The 24,244-nt window shown below is 40.1% G+C and overlaps 1 protein-coding gene across 1 annotated transcript in view; it reads left to right on the top strand.

The window, feature by feature from the left end:
* The window catches only part of TTC39B (tetratricopeptide repeat domain 39B), a 125,332-nt gene that overhangs the window by 54,933 nt on the left and 46,155 nt on the right, over window positions 1-24,244 (top strand). Inside the window, 5 exon segments of the mRNA XM_040481291.1 lie at window positions 12,108-12,203; window positions 16,203-16,313; window positions 18,726-18,857; window positions 19,831-19,907; window positions 23,259-23,326. Coding sequence (XP_040337225.1) covers window positions 12,108-12,203; window positions 16,203-16,313; window positions 18,726-18,857; window positions 19,831-19,907; window positions 23,259-23,326 — 484 coding nt within the window.

Here is a 24,244-nt window from a genome sequence, read left to right as displayed (position 1 = left end):
CCCCTCCCCTCCCCTCCCCTCTTTCTTAAAATAAAGCCACAGTGCATTCCTGGAGACATCGTGTGTCATCAAAATTGATTGATTGGTTGATTTTTTGTGTGTGTGCCTTATGCCCAGAGGTTTGCCTAACATTTTGCACGTGCTTTCCACTTTTTAACACATTTACACTTCTGTCTTTGGTTCAGATCGGGAAAGACAAACTGCATATATGGGCAGATTCTGTGAACATGAGTTTGATCTGACTTTCAGGCATGGTTTACTTTTCTTTTGATACTTCGTCAGTCCACAGGTGTGGAAAGTGTTTAGTGACCATTCAGGTAGTATGACTAGATCTCTTTGGTGATTGTTTTGTATTTGTGTTGGGTTATAGAATATCTCATTTCAAGTCCTTGTATTTTAGAAGGCTGGGAAGTATGGGAGCAAGACTCAAGTTTCTCTCGTACTTTGGGATTATAGTCATTTTCTTTTTGAGTAGCGGGTGGGGCAGAATTTGAGCATTTCTGTGATCCAGCAAATCGGGCCCTAATATATAGCATTTATGTGTCATCACCCCTCCTTAATATTAAGTTAGATGTTTTTGTTTGTTTTTAAAGGAATAGGATCCCTGTATACCAAAACCTATTTGTGTACCTGCTTGATATCACAGGCTGGATGTATACAGCACGCTATGAAAGGAGCCACACATTGAAAAGCTAAAGAAAATGAAACTTTATTTTTAAAATGTTTGTTAGAGAGAGAGAGAGAGAGAGAGCGCGCGCGCGCGTGCATGCGAGCAGGGGAGGGGCAGAGAGAGAGGGAGAGAAAGAATCCAAGCAGGCTCTGTGCTCTTAGTGGAGAGCTGACGCAGGGCTCGATCTCACAAATTTTGAGATCGTGACCTGAGCTGAAACCACAAGTCAGACACTTAACCTACTGAGCCGCCACCCAGATACCCCAGAAAATTAACCTTTAATTACTTGAGTATCTACATGCTTCCCCTGCTGGTTTGTTTGTCTTACCTAATGTTTACTGAAAACTACTTGTTTGTGAATGAATGACTCCCAGGATAACATATTCAAGGGTATTTTCCATGACCTACATGTGTGATATAAAATATAAGGTATTGAGACTGTATTTGGCACAAGGGTGTTAATGTACAATCAGTACAAATGTCATTTATTCATCAAAAACTCAGTGAATATCTCTTTGCTAAGACACAGAATTTCTGTCCTTAAAAAGCTCATCTCTACCTACCACAGCTGACAGTGAAGTAATAATCGTACTGTGATGAGTTTTAAATTCTGAGCCAGGAACCAAGAGGAGAGACACATTATGTAGCCTGGAAAAACAAAAAAAAAGGCTTTTAGGTAGCCTTTTTTTCCCCCTCTTCCTCATGGATTGTGAGCCAAATGAAAGTAAAACTTTCTTAGTGTTGCTTTTTTGTTTTTTTTAAATGTTTATTTATTTGTTTTGAGAGAGAGAGGGAATCCCAAGCAGGCTCTGTGCTGTCAGTGCAGAGCCTGATGCGTGGCTCGATCCCACGACCTGAGCAGAAATCCAGAGTCGGACCCTCAACCAACTGAACCATCCGGGCGCTCCTTTAGCATTGCCTTTTAAAAATTTGTTGTAGTTTGTAATGTTTTAGAAGAAATGATGAAAAGCCCTCCCCTGCCCCGTGCAGCGTCACACGGAAGACCTGCGTTTACTCTGCATCTTGAAAATATCTGCATGCCTACTTTGAGAAAATGAAACTGGCAGAGTGTTGCTTAAGTAACACGGCTGCAGGAAACACCCAGCTGCCGAGTAGCAGGAGTGCAGTGGTCTGTCTAATGGGAAGTTCCTGGCCCCAGTCACTTAAGTCACTTAACTCTTTAACCAACATCAGCACCACACTTATGTGGTTTTTCAGCTTAAAAAGTGGTTTCACAAAATGGACTGCGTTTCCTCCTCATAACTCCCGCGTGAGGCAGAAAGGGTACTGTCGTCCCTCCTCTGGCTTTTTGTCGGTGCGAATGCTCTTTTTGTTCTGTTTTGTTTCTTGCTCCCGGTTTCTTCTTCCCTGTGACAAAATACACCTAACATAAACCTTCCCGTCTTCACCCCTTGTTCAGTGGCACGAAGTACGTTCACACGGTCGTGCCACCATCGCCGCCATCCTTCGCCAGAAGTCTTTCATCCTGTAAAGTGGGAACGCGATACCCCCTTGATCAGTAGCTCCCCACTGCCCTCCCCAGCCCCTGGCAACCACCTTTCTGCTTTCTGTGATTGGTATCCCTTCGCTGTCTTTTGCACATGAGGACACTGGAATCCATAGAGGTGGTGAATGGTCCAGCGTGTCATGGCTTGCAGGTGACTTGCACATCTGGGGCAGAAACCCAGCGTTCAGCCTTGTGCCCCAGCATGCTTCTCCTGAGTCACATGACAGGGCGGTGAGAAAGGGTGACTAATAATAGATTAGGTACTAGCTTTCTGTTAGAAAGAAGAAAACCCTCCAATAAGGGTTTTGGATTTTTTAAAATTAAAAACCAGCAAAATGACATTGTAGCTGCCTAGATCTCTTGCCAAGCTGACATTCCATTGCTGTTTGTTTTAAATAATGCAAAGGAGTACCATTTGCTTTGCTTAAGGAAAGAATCTGCAAAGATACAGGCTCTGGTTTTAGTTTCCAGCTCTGTCCCATTTGCCGTGTCTGTGAGCAGGCAAAACAGCATTTGTTGGGAGCAGTTTGTTTTTTTCCCCCGAAGAAACCCTAAGTGCTGCTGTCCACTTTCTAAGTGAGCAGGGTCCAAGGCGTGCTTTATATTTTACATGAAAATGAACTTTTGTTCTTTTCAACTGTTCTCATTTTGCTCTGGAATTCACATCCCCAGTGAGGACAGAAAAAAAAAAAAAATAAAGTTTTAAGTGAAAGAGCACATCATCTGTTCACATTTCAAATAGTCTCTTTTGGAGTGACTCTGATTTTTGTCTGGGGGGGGGGGTAGTGGGAGAGGTAAGTGCCCAGTCCAGTAAAAATTTAAACTCTGCATCAGGCCTGTATCTTCCTCCTCAGAAGTTCCCCTTGCCTCTCCTTCCCAGCAGCACCTGAGTGCAGGAACACGATCTGTGGGGACAGAGCCCTACTCTGGCTATTGCCCTTCGGTTAATAGTCTCATCTAAGTGGATGTTTTTGCATTAACCTCTGGCTTTTTGCTCCCTTTGCCCAAGCACCTGTGATGGCCGGATCTGTTGGTGTACCCGTGACCCCGAGGGCTTGGCATTCCTCACTGGCATTGGCTGGTCCCCAGGTGCCCAAGGTCTATGGCCACCCTCATCTGACCCAGTCTTTGTCCTTTGCTCCAGAGTCATGCTCTGCTGTCTTTTAAAAACATTATTTTGCAGTACATTCAAACTTCTCAAAAGAGTATGAGAATGACACAGAGACCTTTTATATACCCCTACCCCATTTTTCACAGTTTGCCACATTTGTTTGATTATTCTTTTTCTGTATGCACATTACTATATGTTGTTCTGAGTCATTTGGGAGTAGGATGCGGTCCAGAGAGGGTGGTCTAGAAGGGGGAATCGGAACCTTCTCCACGTGAGCGAGGGAGGGAATGTTTGTTCTTTCCTTTTCTCTGCTTTCCTCCAGCTCTGCTTGTTCCTGAGTTAAGCTGCTCTGCTTTCAGAACTGGCTTTGAGTCCTTTCTTTCCCTGGCTGTCGGCTCCTGGTTGCATTTCCAGTTGTTGGTCCTTTTAGAACAGTGTGGTTCTCAGGCCAGGTGTGGTTGTTGGGAGCAGATGCGAGTACTGCCGACCTCCACGCGCTTGTCTCTTTATTCAGGTAGGCAGAGTGCCCACTGGCATGGCAGGTTGGCCTGGGGGACACAGCAGACAGCTTGCTGACATGAACACAGGCTTTTTAGTTGGACTGTTGATCCAAATTTAGGCACTCATAAGCAGGATAAAAACAACGTGACTTAGCAACATGGTAGTAAAACGTTGTAAGTTATTTAAAGTCTATATTTTCAGATATCATCTTTGAGATCATGAACTGTATGACTTTTATGTGTCTAACACCTGATAGAATGCTTGCAGCATGGTGCTCCCAGATGTTTATGTGTGAAAATTAAATTTTAGTTTACTGAATGTAATCCTTTCATTTAGCGCATTACTTTTTTAGTTTTTATTTTTATTTTTTTTTAATGTTTATTTATTTGAAGGGGGGAGACAGAGAGAGAAAGAGAATGAGAATCTCAAGCAGGCTCTGCACTGTCAGCAAGGAGCCTGATACGGGGCTCAAACTCACGAACCATGAGATCGTGACCTGAGCTGAAATCAAGAGTTGGACTCTTAACCGCCCGAGCCACCCAGGGACCCGGTGGATTACTGTTTTAGATTGTGGTCCATTCCCTGCTTCCTTTTCCAGCTTGCTTGCTTGCTTTATTAATTAATTAATTTTTGCTGAGTTGGTTACCTTGTTTTTTATCTTAGTCCCGGTTTCTGATAAAAATGTAAAATTAGGGTGAAAGGAAGTACCTTTCCATTGAATCTATTTTAATGGACCTTCCACTTCCATATTTCATATTAGGCTAAGGGGACACTTGGCATATACCTTGCTGACACCCACACAGGCCCTGTGGACTGCGTTTTTCAGACCCGCCAAAGATGGAAATGGGGCTGATATCGAGAACTCCTGATAGCCTCTACTGATTTCCATCCGTGAGAGCCAGTTCCTTTCAATAAAGGAATAAACCCATTTTCAGCCAATAGGTAGATACATTAAAAATCAGGTGGAAATCATAAATGTATATATAAAATAATAAGTTTGAAAACAGTTTGGGAATATAGTATTACAGGTATTTGAAATTCAGAACTTTAAAATAACACTGGAGTGTGTTATCAATGTAGGGAATAGAAAAGGTAAAATTAGAAAAACTGTAACATTTAAGTCCTGACTTTTTCAAAGTAGTGAAAATTTGGAAGGGTTCTAAGAGATGTAAAATTACATTAGAAACACATTGGGTAGCGATGCATTCTAACTTCCTCACTTGGAAAGGGCTAAAAATAATACACTCTTCTTATATATTTTTCTGGAGAACTATTGTAAGCTCTGTGTGATATAAAAGGGGTGATCAGAAGGTGTTTCCTTAAATTAATATTTAAATGTCCCCTTCATGAATTTGAACTTAAATTGCTCAAAATATATACTTTTTTTTCCCAATTACTAAAAATAGCTCATGATCATTTTTGAAAATTTGAAAAAAGTAAGAAAAGCATGAAGAATATAAAAAAATCACCCAAGCCCTACACATAATATGAAAGAAAGCGTACAGCTCTGATTGAGGAAGCCTTTGTACTAAGTCTCAGCAAGGATTATTTAGGGGCGGATTATTTAGCTTATAAATTCATTAATACCTGATTTATTAGAATGATTGTATTCTTTGTTGGTGCTTGCCCTTTGGCCTTTTCCAGCTTTTTAGATCTTCCCTCTACAGGAACGGGGCTCTACTGCAGAGTGAATGTTGACATCCCTTTGCCTCGATTCTGCAACACTGGCGACGGGTCTGGGATTGAGGTTGCCAGTACAGCATATTTGGGGTACCCGTTGATTTCTGGGCTGCTCTTGCTATACTAGCTGCAGCTGCCGTACCTCCCTTCTTCTTTCATATCTGGCGATGAGAGTGGCTATTTGAAAGGAATCCTCCACTGGGCAGAATTTGGTCTGGTGAGCAGTTTTCTTTAGTAAGAAACACAAGCTGATCATATGGTCCAGAGTAGTAAGCAGTAGATTTCCTGGAAACCTGGTGGTGATGTCCACTGGAGTTTTGTGTTTATGGCTCCAGCGGACATGGTCCAGACTGTAAATTATGTAAATGGTGCCTCCAAGAGAGTAACATTTGGCCTGTTTGCTTTCCTCCCTTTTCTCCCCCAAAGAGAGGAAAAAACATGAAGGATATGAAGTTCCTTTTTATTAGTTTTTGAAAATTTTATTTTTTTCCTTCTTTTGAAAATGGGATATCTTTTAATTCACTGTTCAGGAACATAGCACATTTGCGTTGGATTTACTGGAGGAATTACATTTGAATCGATTCTGCTAATTATGATTTGAATGAGAGGAAAAAATTATAAAAAAGTTGCTGTAAGCTTTTCATTTGAAAATAGTTTTACCTGGTGATTAAAAATTACAGCAGTATGAAACTCAATAATAAAAAGACAAATAGCCCATTTAAAAAATGGCCAAAGAACCTGAATAGACATTTCTCCAAAGATATACAAATGGCCATTAAGTAGCTAAAAGATGCTCAACATCCTTAGTCATTAGGTAAATGCAAGTCAAAACCACGATGAGATACTGTCACACCCACTAAGATAGACAATTTTAATAAGTGGTGGACAAGATGTGGAGAAATTGGAACTTCCCTACATTGCTGGTAAGAATGTAAAATCACATAGTCACTTGGAAGAATGGTCTGACACTTCTTCAAAATGTCAAACATTAACTTACAATACGACTCAGCAGTTGTCTTCATAGGCGTATACACAAGAGAAATGAAATATATGTCTACATTAGAACTTGTTCATGAATTTTAATAGCATTATTCAAAATATCCCAAAAGCGGAAATAACACATATATCCATAAACCAATGAAACAGTAAACAAAATGTTATATCCATACAATGCAATATTATTTGGCAAAAAGGAATGATGTACAAATATATCAACATGTATCTTGAAGACATTATGCTGAATGGAAAAGCCAGTCATGAGAGACCACATATTGTATAATTCCATTAATATGAAATGTCCAGACCAAGAAAAATCTGCTCATATTGAAAGCAGATGGGTGACTGCCTAAAACAAGAGATGGAGGGGGAATTGTGGAGTGACAGCTAATGGATGGACAGTTTCTTTTGAGTGACAAAATACACATTGTGGTGATAGTTGCACACCTCTAAGAACATACTAAAAGCCATTGATTGTATACTTTAAATGGGAGAATTGTATGGTCTGTGAATTTAAATCTCAATGAAGCTGTTTAAAAACTTAAAAAAAAATAAAGCAGTAAAATCAGGGCAAGAGAAGGACAAATGTTCCACCATACTCATCCCTGTATTGAGATACAATGTATTGTTTTTCTTAGGCTCTGTCAACCTAATCACAGTATTTTTCACTAGCTGAAAATACATTTCTTTTAACTTCTGAATATAATACCTTGCATAGGAGTAGAACAGACAAGTCATTCTATTTGGTTAAATTGTTTTTTTAATCTTTCTTATTTTTTAAGTAATGCAACGTGGGGCTTGACCTCATGACCTTGATATCAAGAGTTCCATGCTCTACTGACTGAGCCAGCCAGGTGCCCCTTGGTTAAATTTTTTTTTTTATTTTTTTAACGTTTATTTATTATTGAGAGACAGAGACAGAGCATGAGCAGGGGAGGGCAGAGAGAGGAGGAGACAGAATCTGAAGCAGGCTCCAGGCTCCGAGCTGTCAGCACAGAGCCCGACGGCGGGGCTCCAACTCTCAAACCGCGAGATCATGACCTGAGTAGAAGTCGGACGCTTAACTGCCTGAGCCACCCAGGCGCCCCTAAATTTTTAACAGTTGTGCTCACTTTGGTGGTACAGATTATAAAACTGAAGTGATCTAAGGATCGTTTTGCATGGAGGATATCTGAACGTCAGAGCAGTGTTCCATATAATAGAAACCTTTAGTAAAGGAAATAAGATCAGACCTGAATAAATGTGTATAGATGTGAAAATGTAGTATTGTAGAGATAGTGTTAAAAAAAAAAAAAAAGCCCAAAATTCAGGGGCGCCTGGGTGACTCAGTTGGTTCAGCGTCCATTTTCTGCTCAGGTCACGATCTCTTTGTTCATGAGTTCCAGCCCCACATCGGGCTCTGTGCTGGCAGCTCAGAGCCTGGAGCCTGTTTGGGATTTTGTGTCTCCTTCTCTCCGCACCTCCCCCACTCATGCTTGCGCGCGCTCTCTCTCAGAAGTAAATAACATTAAAAAAATAAAGAACACAAAAACCCCCAAAATTCAACCCAGTAAATTTGAAGATCTAATTGGCTTCATTAAGAGGTTGATGAATGGGGCAGCATCCCATCTAGCAAGTAGAGGAGTTGCAAGAAAAGGGAAGGTTTTTACAGGGAGAAGGTGGGGGCCAGAAAGTTATTAGCAAAGAAAAGGATTGTTCCCGATGAGATTTCTTTCCCTTAGGGGGAATAGTGACAGGTCTTATCATGCAGATGACCTCATCTTCCTCTGGGGGATGGGGAATGCCCTTCTAGCCACTCAGTGATGCAGACTCATCGGCCCCAGATGGGGAAATTTCCTGACCGACTGGGTAAGACTGCCTTTCTGGGGGAGGTTGAATCTAGGGTTGGATTAGTTATTAAACCCCAGTTTGGGACTCAGCCCAAGTGACGCCATTTTGGGCCTGTGATTTTCGTTTTAACAATGTCAGAGATTTATTTATCAATGAGGAAATCAGCAAGATGTTAAAACTGGTTCCAAGAGCATTTGCGTAACTGAAGAATGTTGGAATAAGGTTTTTTATTATACGCAAAATTTACTAATCTCCTGCAAGGCAGTAAAACCATAACCTTACCAAATTATCTGCATAATTACCAGACCAAAAAATCTAAAAGTTCGTCTCTTCTGTTACTTAATGTGAACCTTAATTGGTAGTAAATAACAAATCAAGCAAAGGTATATATGCCTTACAGAATTCCTGGGATGCCTGGGTCTCTCAGGCAGTTATGGCTAAGCCTCTGACTCTTGATTTCTGCTTAGGTTATGATCTCATGGTCTGTGAGAATGAGCCCCGCATGAGCTTCTGTGCTGACAGTGTGGAGCCTGCTTGGGATTCTCTCTCCCTCTCTCTTTACTCCCCCCTCCTTTCAAAATAAATAAACATTTAAAAATAAATTTAAAAAAATATTCCTTGGTGCGCCTGTTACTGCTCCAAGAGCGTTGAGAGGATGTGTGCTCTTCCTTTTGTGTTATTTCCAAGCCAAGAGTAGCTGAAGGATGAGTTATTCATTGGTGTTGGGATAATTGCCTATCCATGTGGGAAACAATTAAATTTAGCTCTCACTGTATGCAAAAGATTCCAGATATACTCCTGTCATTTTCTCTCTGTATTGGAAGCATTTGTCATAAAAAAAGAAGAAAATAGGTTCTTGATGAAATATGATGTAGTGTAGGTGAGTGAATTAGGTCTACATCAAAAAATACCGTTGAATAAAAAAATCAGTTTGTAGCGTGATATACTTACTGGGATATTAGTACAAATTTTAAAATACTGTAGAGTTTCTGGGACTTCATGGACATGTATACAAAAACATAAAGGACTAGAAGGATCTAATCTAAACTTTTATACCTCTGAATATGTGAATAAAATCTAACATTATTAGTAATTAAGTTGTGCTAAATTCAAGTCTATTGTGTCTGGTGAAGACACTGTAATTGTAACTCTCAAACATGCAGCATTTACCTGGCATAGCAGGCTTGAATTTAGCAGAATTTAATAAATTTCAGTGTTTTATATATATGGTATGTCATATATTGTCAAATCACTGGGGCAAAAGATGTGGTCTTTTAAAAATTATCTTGGGGGGGCGCCTGGGTGGCGCAGTCGGTTAAGCGTCCGACTTCAGCCAGGTCACGATCTCGCGGTCCGTGAGTTCGAGCCCCGCGTCAGGCTCTGGGCTGATGGCTCAGAGCCTGGAGCCTGTTTCCGATTCTGTGTCTCCCTCCCTCTCTGCCCCTCCCCCGTTCATGCTCTGTCTCTCTCTGTCCCAAAAATAAATAAACGTTGAAAAAAAAAATTTAAAAATTATCTTGGGAAAAATGCCAAAGATTAAAAAATACACAGCACTCCTTTGTACTATATATTCAAATTTTATAAGTAGATAAAAAAATTGAATATTAAAAGGTAATAGCACTGGCAAAATTATGGTATATAATGTTTATGGAGGGAGGTTGTTTCTAAGTATGCCCTCAAAATCAGAAATGTTAAAGGAAAATAGTTTTCATTAAATAAAAATTTCAAAATTTGAAATTGAGGAGAATTTTATAATGAAAACTGAAGGTAAATGGTACAGTAATTTCAGAGACCATGTTTTGCTGGCCCTTATAAATAAATCTGTAATAGAACAGATGGGCAAGAGTGGTCCAAATGGATAGATGACCTTTTGAATAGCTCTTTTTCCTTTTTGCTCCTAAGCAGAGGTAGCTGTCGCTGCCCTAGAGTCTGGTTTATGTAAGTGCTCAGTGCTTCCTCTATTCTGGTGAAATAGTCTTGTGATGGAAAATAACCAGCCTAAAGTACATTTCTTCCTGGCTGTGGTGTTTTCTTTTCTCCTACCACCCACATCCAACCACCTTTGTAAGAAGAACCTTGATTTTCCCCTAACCTGATGTATAAAATTTGGGGAACTTGGTATATTCAAGACAAGATGAATGTTGAATATAAAATATTACAAGGTATTGGGAGGTCTGAAAGGTGGGCTATAATCAAACTCCACTTAACTGAGGGCATTGCACATCTTAGAATTTAAAAAAAAAATAAAGCTTTCCTAAAAGGACAGTCAATAACCCTTTTCTCTCTAGGCTTGGGTACAGTTAAGAACGGAAGCAGGAGGCTGGTGATTCTATTACAATACGGGTGTTGGGGGCGGGGGGAGCTTATTCTTACTCCATGAAAATTTCCTTTTCTAGCATGGCCCCGCCTCCATGTGTCTGTGGTGGGAGCCCTGGGTCTATGAAATGGCCTAAGCGTCTGCCAACCAGATCAGTCTCCACCTCCTGAATGTTACTGTAGAACTCTGTGGTGTATATATAATGAGAAATGAAGCTGTTTTTAAAAAGAGGATCCCTAACAAAACACACGCTCTTTAACTCAAGAATTTATCCTCAGGAAACGACCAGGCAAGTCAGTAAAGAGCTTATTACAATATTGTTTGTAATCGCAAAACATCGGGAGCAATTTACATGCCCCCAAAATAAGGGGCAGGTAACAAATTGTGTTACAGTAACTATAAGAAAAGATTCAGGATAAATTAAACATACAATGAAGGAAACTAGAATATATCACCCCAAAATATGCCCGTTTGACCTGTAAATCATTTTGAGCTGAAGGCAATCTAGAAGGAGCAAACACTGTAATAGCTCTCCCTTTTCTGCCTAAAGGCTGGAAATAAATTATCCTTTTACTGGAGAAAGACATTTGTATCTGCAAGCCTTTGAAAGTGACCCTTATCTTCCTAGTTACTTCATCGTTTTCTACCCCTACCCCAGGCCCTTTGTCTTGCCAGTTTTTCACAGATTTGAAAACTTCCTGCTGGTCTTCATTCTCCTGTGAAGGCCCTCGTGTACTTATACCAGTTCAACAAAATTTATATGCTTTTCTCCTGATAATCAGTCTTTGTCCATTTTATCTTCAGACCCAGCCGGGGACTCTAAGAGGGTCAGAGAAAAGTTTTTCCTTCCTTTCAATAATATTCCATTTATTTTTATGGAAAAAAAATTTTTAAACATTTATTCATTTTATGAGAGACAGAGAGAGACAGAGCCTGACGGGGGAGGGGCAGAGAGAGAGAGAGAGAGAGAGAGAGAGAGGATACAGACTCTGAAGGAGGCTCCACGCTCTGAACTGACAGCACAGAGCCCAACATGGAGCTTGGACTCAGGGACCGTGAGATCATGACCGTGAGATCATGAGCCGAAGTTGGACGCTTAACCAACTGAGCCACCCAGGTGCCCCTCAATAATATTCCATTTTAATAAAATATAAAAATATCTGTATAGATTTACTTGGGAAAAGTTCTGGAAGTATATTTATATACAAGATACAGTGTTGTCTTGTTGTCTTTGGGTGGAGAGCTTTGGGGGAGCTGATTTTGGTTCATTTTGTGTGTGTGTGTACTAGAAAAAAAAAGTTATTGGTGCTGTGTTTCAGGAATGTTCACAATGTAACAGTAGATAGGTTTTTGTTACTTGATTTTCCGAATTGATTAGAAATGGAGGTGAGATGTACTAAATAATTGGAGGGCTTATGTTGTATACTTGAATTTATGTGGTCTTTTCCTGTAAGACAAAGAAATAAAAACCTCATTCTGCTTTTTTTATTAATAGGTTTTCTCGCACAGATATGGCAGCAAGCAGCCAACCCTTTGCATCACTTGACACAAAACAGTCCACTGGACGGCACGGATCATCTAACGTGAACAGGTGAGGAAGAGGTGCAGGTGTTTTAGGGATGTTGGCAGAGGGGTCCAAGCCGTTGGTGAATTGTAATGTTGATGTTAGAACAGGGCTTTGTGTTTTGCTGACTGATGTCCATTTGACAAAGTAGGAGGGGGAGACGGAGCTGCCAAGGGGCTCTGAAGAGGTGGCCCTGTCAAAGCAAAAGGAGCACAACTAAATGACAACATTTGGGGCATAGCTCTCTTTTGAGTCTCTTTTATTTAAACAAGTTTTATCATTAATTTCACATATAAAATAATATAACCACATTGCCAGGCATTGAAGAAAATGGAAGAAAGGAGAAACAGCCACCGTAAATATGACCTCTTAAACACAGACTGTTATTTTGGTGTATTTCATTCTAGTCTTTTTCCTCAGCATGTATCTTTTTTTTTCTTTTCTTTTCTTTTCTTTTCTTTTCTTTTCTTTTCTTTTCTTTTCTTTTCTTTTCTTCTTTTCTGTCTAATGTTTACTTATTTATTTTGAGAGAGAGAGTGAGAGAGTGTGAGCGCACACAAGTAGGGGAGGGGCAGAGGGAGAGGGGGAGAGAGAGAATCCCAAGCACGTTCCTTGCTGTCAGCACAGAGCCCAACGCAGGGGTTGAACTCCCCAACTGTGAGATCATGACCTGAGCTGAAATCAGGAGTCGGAAGCTTAGCCTACTGAGCCACCCAGGCACTCCCTGGGCATATGCTTTTTGATATGGATGCAACCATAGGGTTTTCATTGAATATTGTAGTATGATTTTTTTTCTACTTAATATTCTTGTAACCTTGGCTTAAGGAGCATTTTAAGAAATGTTGAATATAGAAAATTCAGGAAATATAGAAAAGCACAAAGGAGAAAATAAAATGTGTATTACCATCACTGTAACTTTTTTGTTTTGATATTATTTCTTTTTTTCTTCATATATAGAGATACTGATTTTTTATTAATTGGGATCATATTAAATATCCTATTTAGTAACCTCATTTTTTATTATTATTTTTTGCCCTGCCCCTCCACCTTTTTTTGTAGTCTGCCTTTTTTTTTTAATTTTATTTTTCCCTAATCTCTATACCCAACGTGGGGTTTGAACTCATAACCCTGAGATCTAGAGTCACACGCTTCACTGACTGAACCAGCCTGGTGACCTGCTTTTTGAAAGTTAATACATCATGACATTTTCCCTGTCCATTAATATTTTTTGTAATAATTTCACATTGAATTGCTAAGTAATGTTTTCTTTTCCGGCCTTTCTCCAATTAATGTAACTAATTGTTTCTTTTTCAAAATGTATGTTGTTCCTTTATCATTTATGATCATTTATTGAGGCAACCCTGTTAAAGCTATGCTTTAGTACCACGAGAAAGTGCTTTTTATCTGTCCTTACAGGTTTATTGAACTTTAAGTTGTACAGTAGATCTTTAGCATTTCAGAGTCTGCATTTGAAATCTCAGCTATTTGTGAGTGTGTTCGTAACACTCCTGAAGTTGGCAGCCTGCCGCAAGACTCAGCTCTCACCGTACAGAGACGGGGTGCAATAATTTGAAGATTGATGAATGGAAATGAGGTTGAAAATAACTTCCGCGGATCTTTAGGCATTTATTTTTCACATTACTCTTTCATTCCATATGTCCCTGCTTATGGAAATCTGAGCTTTCTTTAGAAGTAGGAGTTTTCTCCCTCAGAGAAACCCCTCAGAGTTAACCTCTAAGTCATCTGATAGTTTCCTAGGTAACTACTGCATCAACATTTATAGGTCTTCCTTGACTTATGATGGGCTTATGTTCCAATAACCCACTGTAAATAAAAAATCCATTTAATACACCTGTCCTCTCGAACATCATAGCTTAGTCTCGCCTACCTTAAATGTGCTCAGAACACCTACATTAGCCAGCCTGCTGCTAGAAAAGTAACTGAGGTGGGATTGTGTTTTCACGTTTGAAGGCATGAATTTGGAGAGGTTGGTGGCATGGAAATTCGACTTTCAGTACTTTTAAATAAATCATCATACTGCTCATTTACTTGCCGTAATATTTTCCTGTTAAAAGTTGTTACACAAAACATTTTGGAGGGCTCTAATTTTAAAGAGCAAAACTTCTGTCAGTCATAAATAACTAACGGGTAATTTTTTTTTTTTAATTTTTTTTTTTCAACGTTTATTTATTTTTGGGACAGAGAGAGACAGAGCATGAACGGGGGAGGGGCAGAGAGAGGGAGACACAGAATCGGAAACAGGCTCCAGGCTCTGAGCCATCACCCAGAGCCTGACGCGGGGCTCGAACTCAAGGACCACGAGATCGTGACCTGGCTGAAGTCGGACGCCCAACCGACTGCGCCACCCAGGCACCCCTAACGGGTAATTTTTAATAAAGGGTAAAATCATAATGATTATACAAACATAAAAACGAACGCATGTTAAAGATTTTGCTTAACTCAATCAGTGAGGGAGCTAGGCGGATGTTGTAATAGATTCAAAGGAGAAATCCAAAACAGCACAAATTTATATGGACTTAAGGAACGTTGAAATTAATGTCCGAAGTCAGCAAAACTAACTCCTTACATGAAGGAGAAAAGGTCATTGAAGCTGCCTACTGAGTTTACATGTCTGTAGACAACAGTTACTTTACATTGCTATCAGTTACTTATGATTTACAGAGTTGCGATGCAACACTAAAAAAACACTGATTAAAAAATGGTTGGAGGTCCTGAATAGATATTTTTCCAAATATCTATTTGGACCCCTATGTTTATTGCAGCATTATTTACAATAGCCAAGATATGGAAGCAGCCTAAGTGTCCACAGATTAATGGATAAAGAAGGTGGTGTATATATGTACTATGGAATATTACTCAGCCATAAAAAGGTTGAGATCTTGCCATTTGCAACAACACAGATAGACCTGGAGGGTATAATGTTAAGTGCAATAAATCAGATTGAGAAAGACAAATATCATGATTTCACTCACATGTGGAGTCTAAAAAACAAGTGAACAAACAAAAAAAAATGCAGATTCAGACTCATAAATATAGAAAACAAACTAATGGTTGGCTAGAGGGAAGGGGCATGGGTGAATGGGCAAAATGGGTGAAAGAGAGTGGGAGATACAGGCTTCCACTTAGGGAACAAATAAGTCATGGGCATAAAAGGCACAGCATAGGGAATATAGTTTATAATATCATAATAGCATTGTATGGTGACAGATGGTAGCTACACTTGTGAGCAGTTAGCATAACTATAGAGAAGTTGAATCACAGTGTTGTATACCTGAAACTAATGTAACATTGTGTGTTATACTCAAATTAAAAAAGAAAACACAAAGGGCCTGGGTGGTTCAGTCTGTTAAGCATCCGACTTAGTCTTAGGTCATGATCTCGTGGTTTGTGGGTTTGAGCCCCACATCCGGCTCTTTGGTGACAGCTTGGAGCCTGCTTCGGATTGTGTTTCCCTCTCTCTGTGCCCCTCCCCTGCTTGCGTGCATGCACTCGTTCTCTCTCTCTCTCTCTCTCTCTCTCTCTCTCTCTCTCTATCTCAGAAATAAAATAAACATTGAAAAAAAAAACTAAAAAAGAAAACACAATGTGCAGAGTTGCAAGACAGTTCCTGTAGAATCAAAAGCAATCTGAAGGAGTCTCTTCTACAGTCTAGATGATAATCAGCTTTCCACTGAAGCACATTTTTCCCCCTGCATAATCAAACTAAAACATAATAACTTTCCCTGTCCTATAAATCAAGGTAGTTCCCACCCTTGTGGTCTTTGTGAGGGCTATCAGCCTTATTTGTTGATTTATTCCATCCTCATGACATTTTCACGAAGGTGGTGGTATTCCCATTTTACAGATAAGAAAGGCTTTAGAAGGTTTCAGAAGGGTTAGAATCCCAGTCTTTCTTTCTCCAAAGGGTACACACACACACACACACACACACACACACACACACCCGCAACAACTTCTAATAGTAAAAGCTATTGAAATGCTATGTATTTTTTTCTTGATCCTTAGGTCAACATCAGTGAAGGTGGATCTCAAGTGTGGCCTAGAAGAATGTTCAGTGGCATTGAACTTATTTCTGAGTAACAAATTCACGGATGCCTTAGAGTTGCTTCGACCATGGTAATTAACTTAATTTCTTTTAGATAAAATACATTTTTACAGACGTTTCTGATGAGTCTTTGATATATTGCTTGTCAGTCAGCATATCTGCATTGCCGCCTGAATATTTCTAAGCTAATTTGGTTGAGACGCCTTACTTTTGGTCAGTTTTAATATCCAGTTAAAAAAAAATCTGTTTTTTTCCAAATTTAATCAGTAGAAAGTTTCTGATTCTCATATTTTAATTTCTATATATGTTCAAATATTGTCGTCTCATATAGTTTTGTGGAGTTTCATTTTGCTCTTTCCAGTGAGATACTTTAATGGATATGCCTCTAAAGCTTAAATACCTTTGACAGAAGTTCCCTTTGAAATGGGGATGAGAAGAATTAGAATATACTAATCTCAAATGTTAAAAAGAACTTTTCTTTGAAAGAAATTTAAGATAATAAAAAATGTTATTGGGACTCCCTATTTATGTGATAAATAAGTTAAGCAGTTTAATTTCAGTTGATAATATCTGTTAATTGTTCAAATGTGGCAGCAAAACCTGTGCTTAGCCCGTTTACTAGGTGTCACCTTGAGCACTGTCCCCAACTCCACAGTGTGACTGTAGCTGGACAGGAGTAATCATACCTTGTGCCTTCCAACGCAACACTTAACTTGGACGAAACTTAGACCTGCTAATAACAGTTTTCTAGAAGGTTGCTCGGGTACAACAGCGGAAATCTCCTTTCTTTGGTCGGTAGAGTAATGTGAATCTGATCATGGACTTTCAGTCCTCCTACGCTCATTATGGTGAGTGTTGCATAAGGTATAGAATTGCCGAATCGCTATATTGCACACCTAAAACTAAAATGACATTGTATGTCACTACCTACTTCAATAAAGAAAATGACATTACCTCCCGAGAAGCTGGTGTGGTAGTTCTATTAAGATGTAGAAGAGCTGTGATCACATAGTATTTCAGGGGTTAGGACCAGAGGATAAGAGATGCTACAGCCCGAGAAAATGGCCCAGTGTTGTCTCCAACACTGTCCATCCTGCCTGTCTCCTGCCTCGTTTCCCTCTGTCCTTCCCAGACCCCCAGACATCTTTCTCTGTCCATCTTCTGTCTCTGCTTCCTGGTCTTCCTCCTCTTTGCCTGCCTACCTTTTTCTGTTTGTCTCTCCTCTCTCAGCCTGCCTGCCTGTCTCCTTCACTTTTTATTCACACAAGACCCCACTCTCCTCTGCCTCAGACACCCCAGCTGGTGGTAACATGGAATGACAAGAAGTGATTGAGTGTTTTATTTAGTCAAGATTCTCTCATCTTGATGCATGTTTCACTGTTAAACATAGGTTTTTCCCACTGCATACTTTTTTTTTCCCCTCTTGGAGCTTTTGGTTTAAAATGCGAGGTTTAAGACCACAATAAATGATTAACTTTGGGCTGCTGTTACTCTTTGTGGTCTTTTGAACAGCCAGTGACCTTGCTATTCAGGACAAACTGCAAATTACCGAAGGATGTTTAGAGTATTTCCATGAGGGAAAAGAAGAATGTGGCTTGCGTTTACTTTGCATAGCAGCGGGCTGTGGGGGATGATATTTGAATTAAAAACAAAACTGCGCATTAATATTTCAAGTCTTGTAAATAACTAATTGAGTCTTGTAAATAACACGATGAGAAGTTTTGAGAAAAGAGATGGTAAGGTTTTCACAGTCTGAGAGTCTGGGATGTGTCATACCTTAAGACTAATTAATGCCCGTAAGAGTCTAAGCAGTTCTTCCTGATAATTTAGTAATTTGAATTATCAAGAACTTTATTCAGGAACTGTGGATAATGGGATTAGATTACATACGAAGTCTGGAATGTACTTTCGTCTGGGCCCTTTGTGGCCAACCTAATTTATTGCAAAAGTCTTGCTTCCCTTTGGCCTCCAGCTGGGAGTGGAGATGAACCGGTTTTAAAAATGGGTCTTTATCTTTCAAAAAATATATCAGAATCTCTCTGTCACAAAATACATTTCCAGTGGCCTGTATTTTAGTACTTCTATCAACACTAAAGATAGGAAGTAGATTCCCGGTGTTTGGGAAAAATTGATTTGCTTTGAAATGTTTTCTACTAAAAGAGTCCGCAGGCTGCCCCCTTGTGCTGAAATGGGGAAAAACAATTGTCAGCTTCTGCTTCAGCCTGGAACATTCAGTGCTGCCTGCATGGGCGTAATTTGGAAAGTCCTTGATACTTGAGTTTTTTTTTTTTTTTTTGGGGGGGGGGGGCGTGTCTTTCACAGTCTATATTATTTCAGTGATTATGGTGAAGGAGTAAAATTTATCGCTATACAAGTCATGATATGTTTTTACTAGGATTTCTTCTGGTCAGTATCAGACAAGACCTCAATGCTCTTAAACTGCATTGAAATGTATTAATTCCTTTTTTTTTTTTGCCTCCCAGGGCTAAGGAGAGTATGTACCATGCCTTGGGCTACAGTACTATTGTGGTGTTGCAGGCCGTCCTGACCTTCGAGCAACAGGACATCCAAAATGGCATTTCTGCCATGAAGGATGCATTACAGACCTGCCAAAAGTATGAACTGAGTAATTAAATACTTGAGATGCGACCTACAAACCTTTATGTCTGTGTGACAGAGTGAGCGTGGTTTGCCTGATGGAAAGCTCTGTTTGAAGTTGGCCACAATTGTAGAAGGGACTTGTACTTCCAAGCCTCTTGGCCTCACATAGTTGTATCTAATAGAGTTGAAAGTTCCTGTTGGGAATTATAGAAGATTCTTGTTTGGCCAAGCAGTTGGCATCTGTGCCTCCACGGGTTTTTCCCTCCCCCCCCCTTTTTTTTCCCCATTGGTAACTTCCGTCACAGCAAGCATCTCCCAAGGGTCTCCGTGGCGCAGATGAATTCAGCTCCTGCCTGCCAAGCCAGGCCAAGCAAGGAACTCTCTTTTTTTATACGGGCGGATGCTGCCTGTTCGGAAGGGAGAGTTTTATTTGTCTAAAAGGACATATCTGGACACTTCTGGTTGGTGAAAATGAGATGGATTTTCAGTTTTATTTTAATCTTTGCTCTGTGTGTATAGCAAGACCCCAGCAACAGCTGTTAACCAGCACTGGTGACACTTAATGTGAAACTATATCCTCATGGAATTATGTTGCAACCCTGCAAATGAAGAGTTTCCCAATATCACACTCTAAGTCGATTCTTAACCTGTGGGTGCCTCTTACCAGAGAAATACTGATTTCAGCATCGTGCAGGTGCTTGGCAGGGCTAGTGTTCATTGTGTTGTGTCAGTTTGTCCACTCACGTGTCCAGTAAGTGTGGATGGAGTGCCCACAGGAGATCGGCTCAGGGCTGGGTGCCGGGTACACAGTGTTGAAAAGGGTGCTCTCTGCCCTTTAGGGTTTAGAGTTTGAGGTTTGCAGTTCCTCCTTGGTAACTCTTTGGTATGACTGAGACTGAAATGAATGTCCAATGAAAGTGAACTCGGCCTGATTTATTATTATTTTTTCTTTCTATTTCCCACCGCCCTTCTACTTTTTCTCCACAGATACAGGAAAAAATGCACAGTTGTGGAATCATTCTCAAGTCTTCTTTCTAGGGGCTCATTGGAGCAGCTGACTGAAGGTGAGACTCATTTAAAAGATTAATGTTTCCCTGTCTTGGGAAGGTTAAAACGTGATCATACTCCTAAAATTCAATACTTAAGCATATAATGTAAAGTAAATGGAGTATCTTTTTCTCTTTCCCACCATAACTCATCCTGCAGGGGTGACCACTGTTAATAGTTGGGTTAATGGCTCAAGATTACCCACCTAGCGGAGCAAGGTTCCATCTGCCTTTCTGTAAGCCACAGCTCTTTCCGTTGTACCTCACACATTTTCTTGTAGGCTTGTAGTAAAGGGAACAGAGTGTTCATGTATGGCTGAAAGAGACATCTTGAAAATAGATGCTGCTGCGTTCTTACCTTTTTATAATGTCTTTGACATGACACTTTAGAAAATCTGGAATAAGGTAGGAGGTTACTTCTTCCTAATTATTAAAAAAATAAAACAAACGAGAAGATGCTACTATACACCTGTTAGAATGTCCATAATCTGAAACATCAAAAACACCATGGTTGATGAGAATGCAAAATTGTATAGCTACTTTAGGGGAGACAGTTTGGCAATTTCTTACAAAACTATACATGCTTTGTTTGGCCTTACAAACCAGTAATCAGTCTCCTCAATATTTACACAACGGAGCTGAAGACTTAGGACCAGCACAAAAATCTGCACGTAGATGTTTACAGCAGCTTTATTTGTAATTTGCCAAAACTTGTCAGCAACCAAGATGCCTTTCAGTAGGTGAATGGCTAAATAAACTGTGGTGCATGTAGACAAATGGACGATTAATTAGTGCTAAAAAGAAATGAGCTATCAAGCCACAGAAAGACATAGAGCAACTTTAAATGCGTATTACTAAGTGAAAGACGCCGATCTGAAAGGGCTACGTGCTGGATGATTGCGAGCATATAACATTCTAGAAAAGGCAAAACTGTAGAGACAGTGAAAAGATCAGTGGTTGCCTGGGGATGGGGTGTAGGGATGAATAGGTAGATGGAGCACAGAGGATTTTTAGGGTAGTGAAAAAACTTTGTATGATATCATGATGATGGCTGCGTGTCTTTATACATTTGTCCAAACCCATAGAATGTACAACACCAAGAATGAGCTCTAATGTAAACTGTGGACTTTGGGTAATTATGATGTGTGAATGGAGGTTCATCAATCGTACCACTCTGGTGGGGGATGTTGATAACGGGGGAGGTAATGCATGCAGGGGGCAAGGGATACATGAGAAATTTCTGTACCTTCCCTTCAGTTTTTCTATGAATCTAACACTGCTTTAAAGAATAAAGTCTTAATTAGAAAATAATAAAAATAAATGAGCTTGTGACTATAGCATATTCTGAAAAACAGGTTAATTTAGACTTTTACATCCAAAGCCATGCTTAATTAACATTTTAATGCAGGCTGAAGATATTTCCTTCAGTAGACTAAGGAGTTTATGATTCAGAGATGTTCTGGTAAGGTACCTACTCATAAATGCCAAATGGCTAATTTTGAGAACTGAGGAATATAAATCAAACAGAGTGAAGGAACAAGACTTTTATAAATTAAGTTGCATTTTATTCCTAATGAGTTTGGCTGTCACTGCAACCCAAACAGACTTTGTGTTCAAGGAGGCATGTCAAAACATTGTAGCTTTAGTATGTGATTTGTTTTTCCTCTTGGTAATTTTCATTTACATCCTTCAGTGGCTGGTTGTCTGCAGGAGTCAGTATATTTAATTAAACTTTTCGTGGGTTTAACATGGAACACACCCATTCTTCTCTCGTGCCTGGCGTATTGCCCTGAATGTTTTTCAGATTTCCTTTGAAAATAGATATGTATATGCAGTACTTAGGATGGGAAAGGGATTTAACATGAAGGATACTTCCGTATAGTCTACAGAGTTCAAATTTTCTTGACCTTTCAGCTCTGTCTTCTCATTATGTCCTTGAGCTGCTCTTAGATTTGTCCATTTTTAACTTAACCCTGATACGTCTAATCCTTTGGATGCTCATACCTCTGCACGGACTCAGCGTTGCCTACTGAATCAAGCCCAGCCTCTGACGCTTAAGGTTGTCCATAATTCAGCCCTGACTTACCTTTCCGGACTCATTTCACACTCCTGCCTTTACACACCTTGTGCTCTCACAGGGCCTTCCCCGCACATGCCCAAGCCAGCAATCTGGGGTACTGAGTAGGCTTTCAAAGTGGGAAATTCCAAACTGTTCCCACTTTGTTACAAATGTACATAGAAAGAAGAGGAAATTCAGGTGACTGTAAAAATCGAAGACTGCTTTTATTCCTCTGAACGCTGAGTAAATCCAGAGGGCCAAGGGTAGTAATCGTAGCGAAAGTAGCAAACAAAAATGGAGCGCTTACTCTGAATAGTGAGCTCTGCTTGCAGCACCTCGCTTGATTCTTCAGCTGTGAAGTAGAGACATTATGAGCTGGACTTTATAAATGAGGTAATGGACGGGGCGGTGGGCGGGATGACCGGCAGGGAGAGGAGGGATGACCACCAGGAAGAGGAGGGATACCTAGTACACAGCAGAACCTTTCCCCTAGCCCAGGCTGTTAAATACGCCAAGCTCGTTTCCTTAAGTAAAATACCAATTTGCATCCCATGGATAAAACAGGAAGCTGCTGATTTTGTTTACCCAAAAACGCAAAGGTTTCTCTCCTACCCTAATCTCTGCAAGTGCAAGGTATTGTTTAGGAAGATGGGCCATGTGTTTTGGGGCACTCCATCTGTCCCTGGGATATACATAGCTTTACACCGTCCTTTTTGTGAGTGCCTTGTTCCTGTGCTAGATCTCTCCATGATCAAAATAGCCTGACGTGGTGCTGATGCTGACTCTTTTTATATCACGTCATGACTTGGCACTCAGGGCCGTACTTTTTTGCAGAACTCCAGAGAATTGCGTTCTCTCTTTAAGGTAATAATGTGTCTGATCATCACCATGACTATCATACCTTCGTATTTTGGAAGCTAGGATTCACAAACAGAAGATTGTTTTTTCAATCTTTATAACTGTGTTAAACTTACATGTTAGTGTTAAATAATTTTCTTTTTAAGTGCTTTTAAATTTTGGTTTCTTGTTGTGAGCTGAGTTTGGGGCTCTGGCACCAAGTGCCTGACTCGTTGGAGTTCTATTTGAATGGGGCCAAAGATGACTTCCTTAAATCATTTTACACATTCTAGAAAAATCTTGCTGAGGGTCTGAGAACTGAGGTCATCATCCTCCTTTTGTGGAAGTACCAGAACAAGCTAGATTTTTGTGTCTCCCTTGGGTTCATTGATCTATCAGTCTTTTCTGAAATCTCAGAGCAATGACTGTGGACATAGGATTTTCCTTAATATAATTTTATTTGTTTTTAATAGAGGAAATGCATGCCGAAATCTGTTATGCCGAGTGTCTCCTACAGAAAGCAGCACTCACGTTTGTGCAGGTAATGAATGTTTGGCTTAGAATAAGTATTTCTGGGGAAGCCTGCCAGCACTATGTAGAAAAAATGTGGCTCATTCTATGTCAGTGCTTCAGTTCTTTTGACTCAGAGCTGTAACAGAAGATACTTGCCGTTCTGATAAACTTGGGCTGAAAAAAGACCCCAGGGAGCTTTGTTCCTACACAAATGCCCTTAGAGTCTGTTTTGAATTTCAGTCTGTTGGGAACCACTGCCTTGTAAAGAAACTGTTTTGCAACCACCACACCTACTTTCTGGTTGCTTCTCTAGATGAGAAGCGTGAGATTATCCGTCTTTGCTTTTCCTAATGGTGAGGACTACACGGGGGATGGCCTGGGCAGAAGACACATCTTCATCCTTGGCCATTCCCTTCTTTACACCAGCTGCTTGAGCAAAGCTCAGGTATGCATGCGTTGAGCGCTAGGCTTTTCATATATAACTTTGGATTTTATTTTTCCCCTTTCTATTCTCATTCCTCTTTCTTACTTTTATTTCTTCCTATGGAAGAGTAGTTTTAAAAAGTTCTAAACCTAACAATGAATACCTTTCTTTTGGGACATTTTAATTTTATCTCTAAGAACTGTTACAGCCAGTACCTTGCCTAACATTTTATTTTCCACCACTTGGATTTTAACCTCATGGCCCCATGGGTGGCAGTGATGGATATAGTGGGGTAGAGGTGGGGTCAACATTGTAAGGGGGAAGAAATGCAATTGTAAAATTGAAAATCTTACTCAATTACAATGTTTTACATTGTATTAAGAGTTGCTTTTCTTTTTTCTTCCCTTCCCTCCCCTTCCCTCCCCTCCCTCTTCCCTTTCCCTTCCCTTCCCTTCCCTTTCCCTTCCCTTTCCCTTCCCTTCCCTTCCCTTCCCTTCCCTTCCCTTCCCTTCCCTTCCCTTC

Source organism: Herpailurus yagouaroundi, unplaced genomic scaffold (assembly GCF_014898765.1).
Source record: "Herpailurus yagouaroundi ecotype Mexico unplaced genomic scaffold, PumYag 160, whole genome shotgun sequence".
NCBI lineage: Eukaryota > Metazoa > Chordata > Mammalia > Carnivora > Felidae > Herpailurus > Herpailurus yagouaroundi.
The sequence above is the reverse complement of the archived record's forward strand: the minus strand, read 5'-3'. Positions and strand labels throughout refer to the sequence as shown.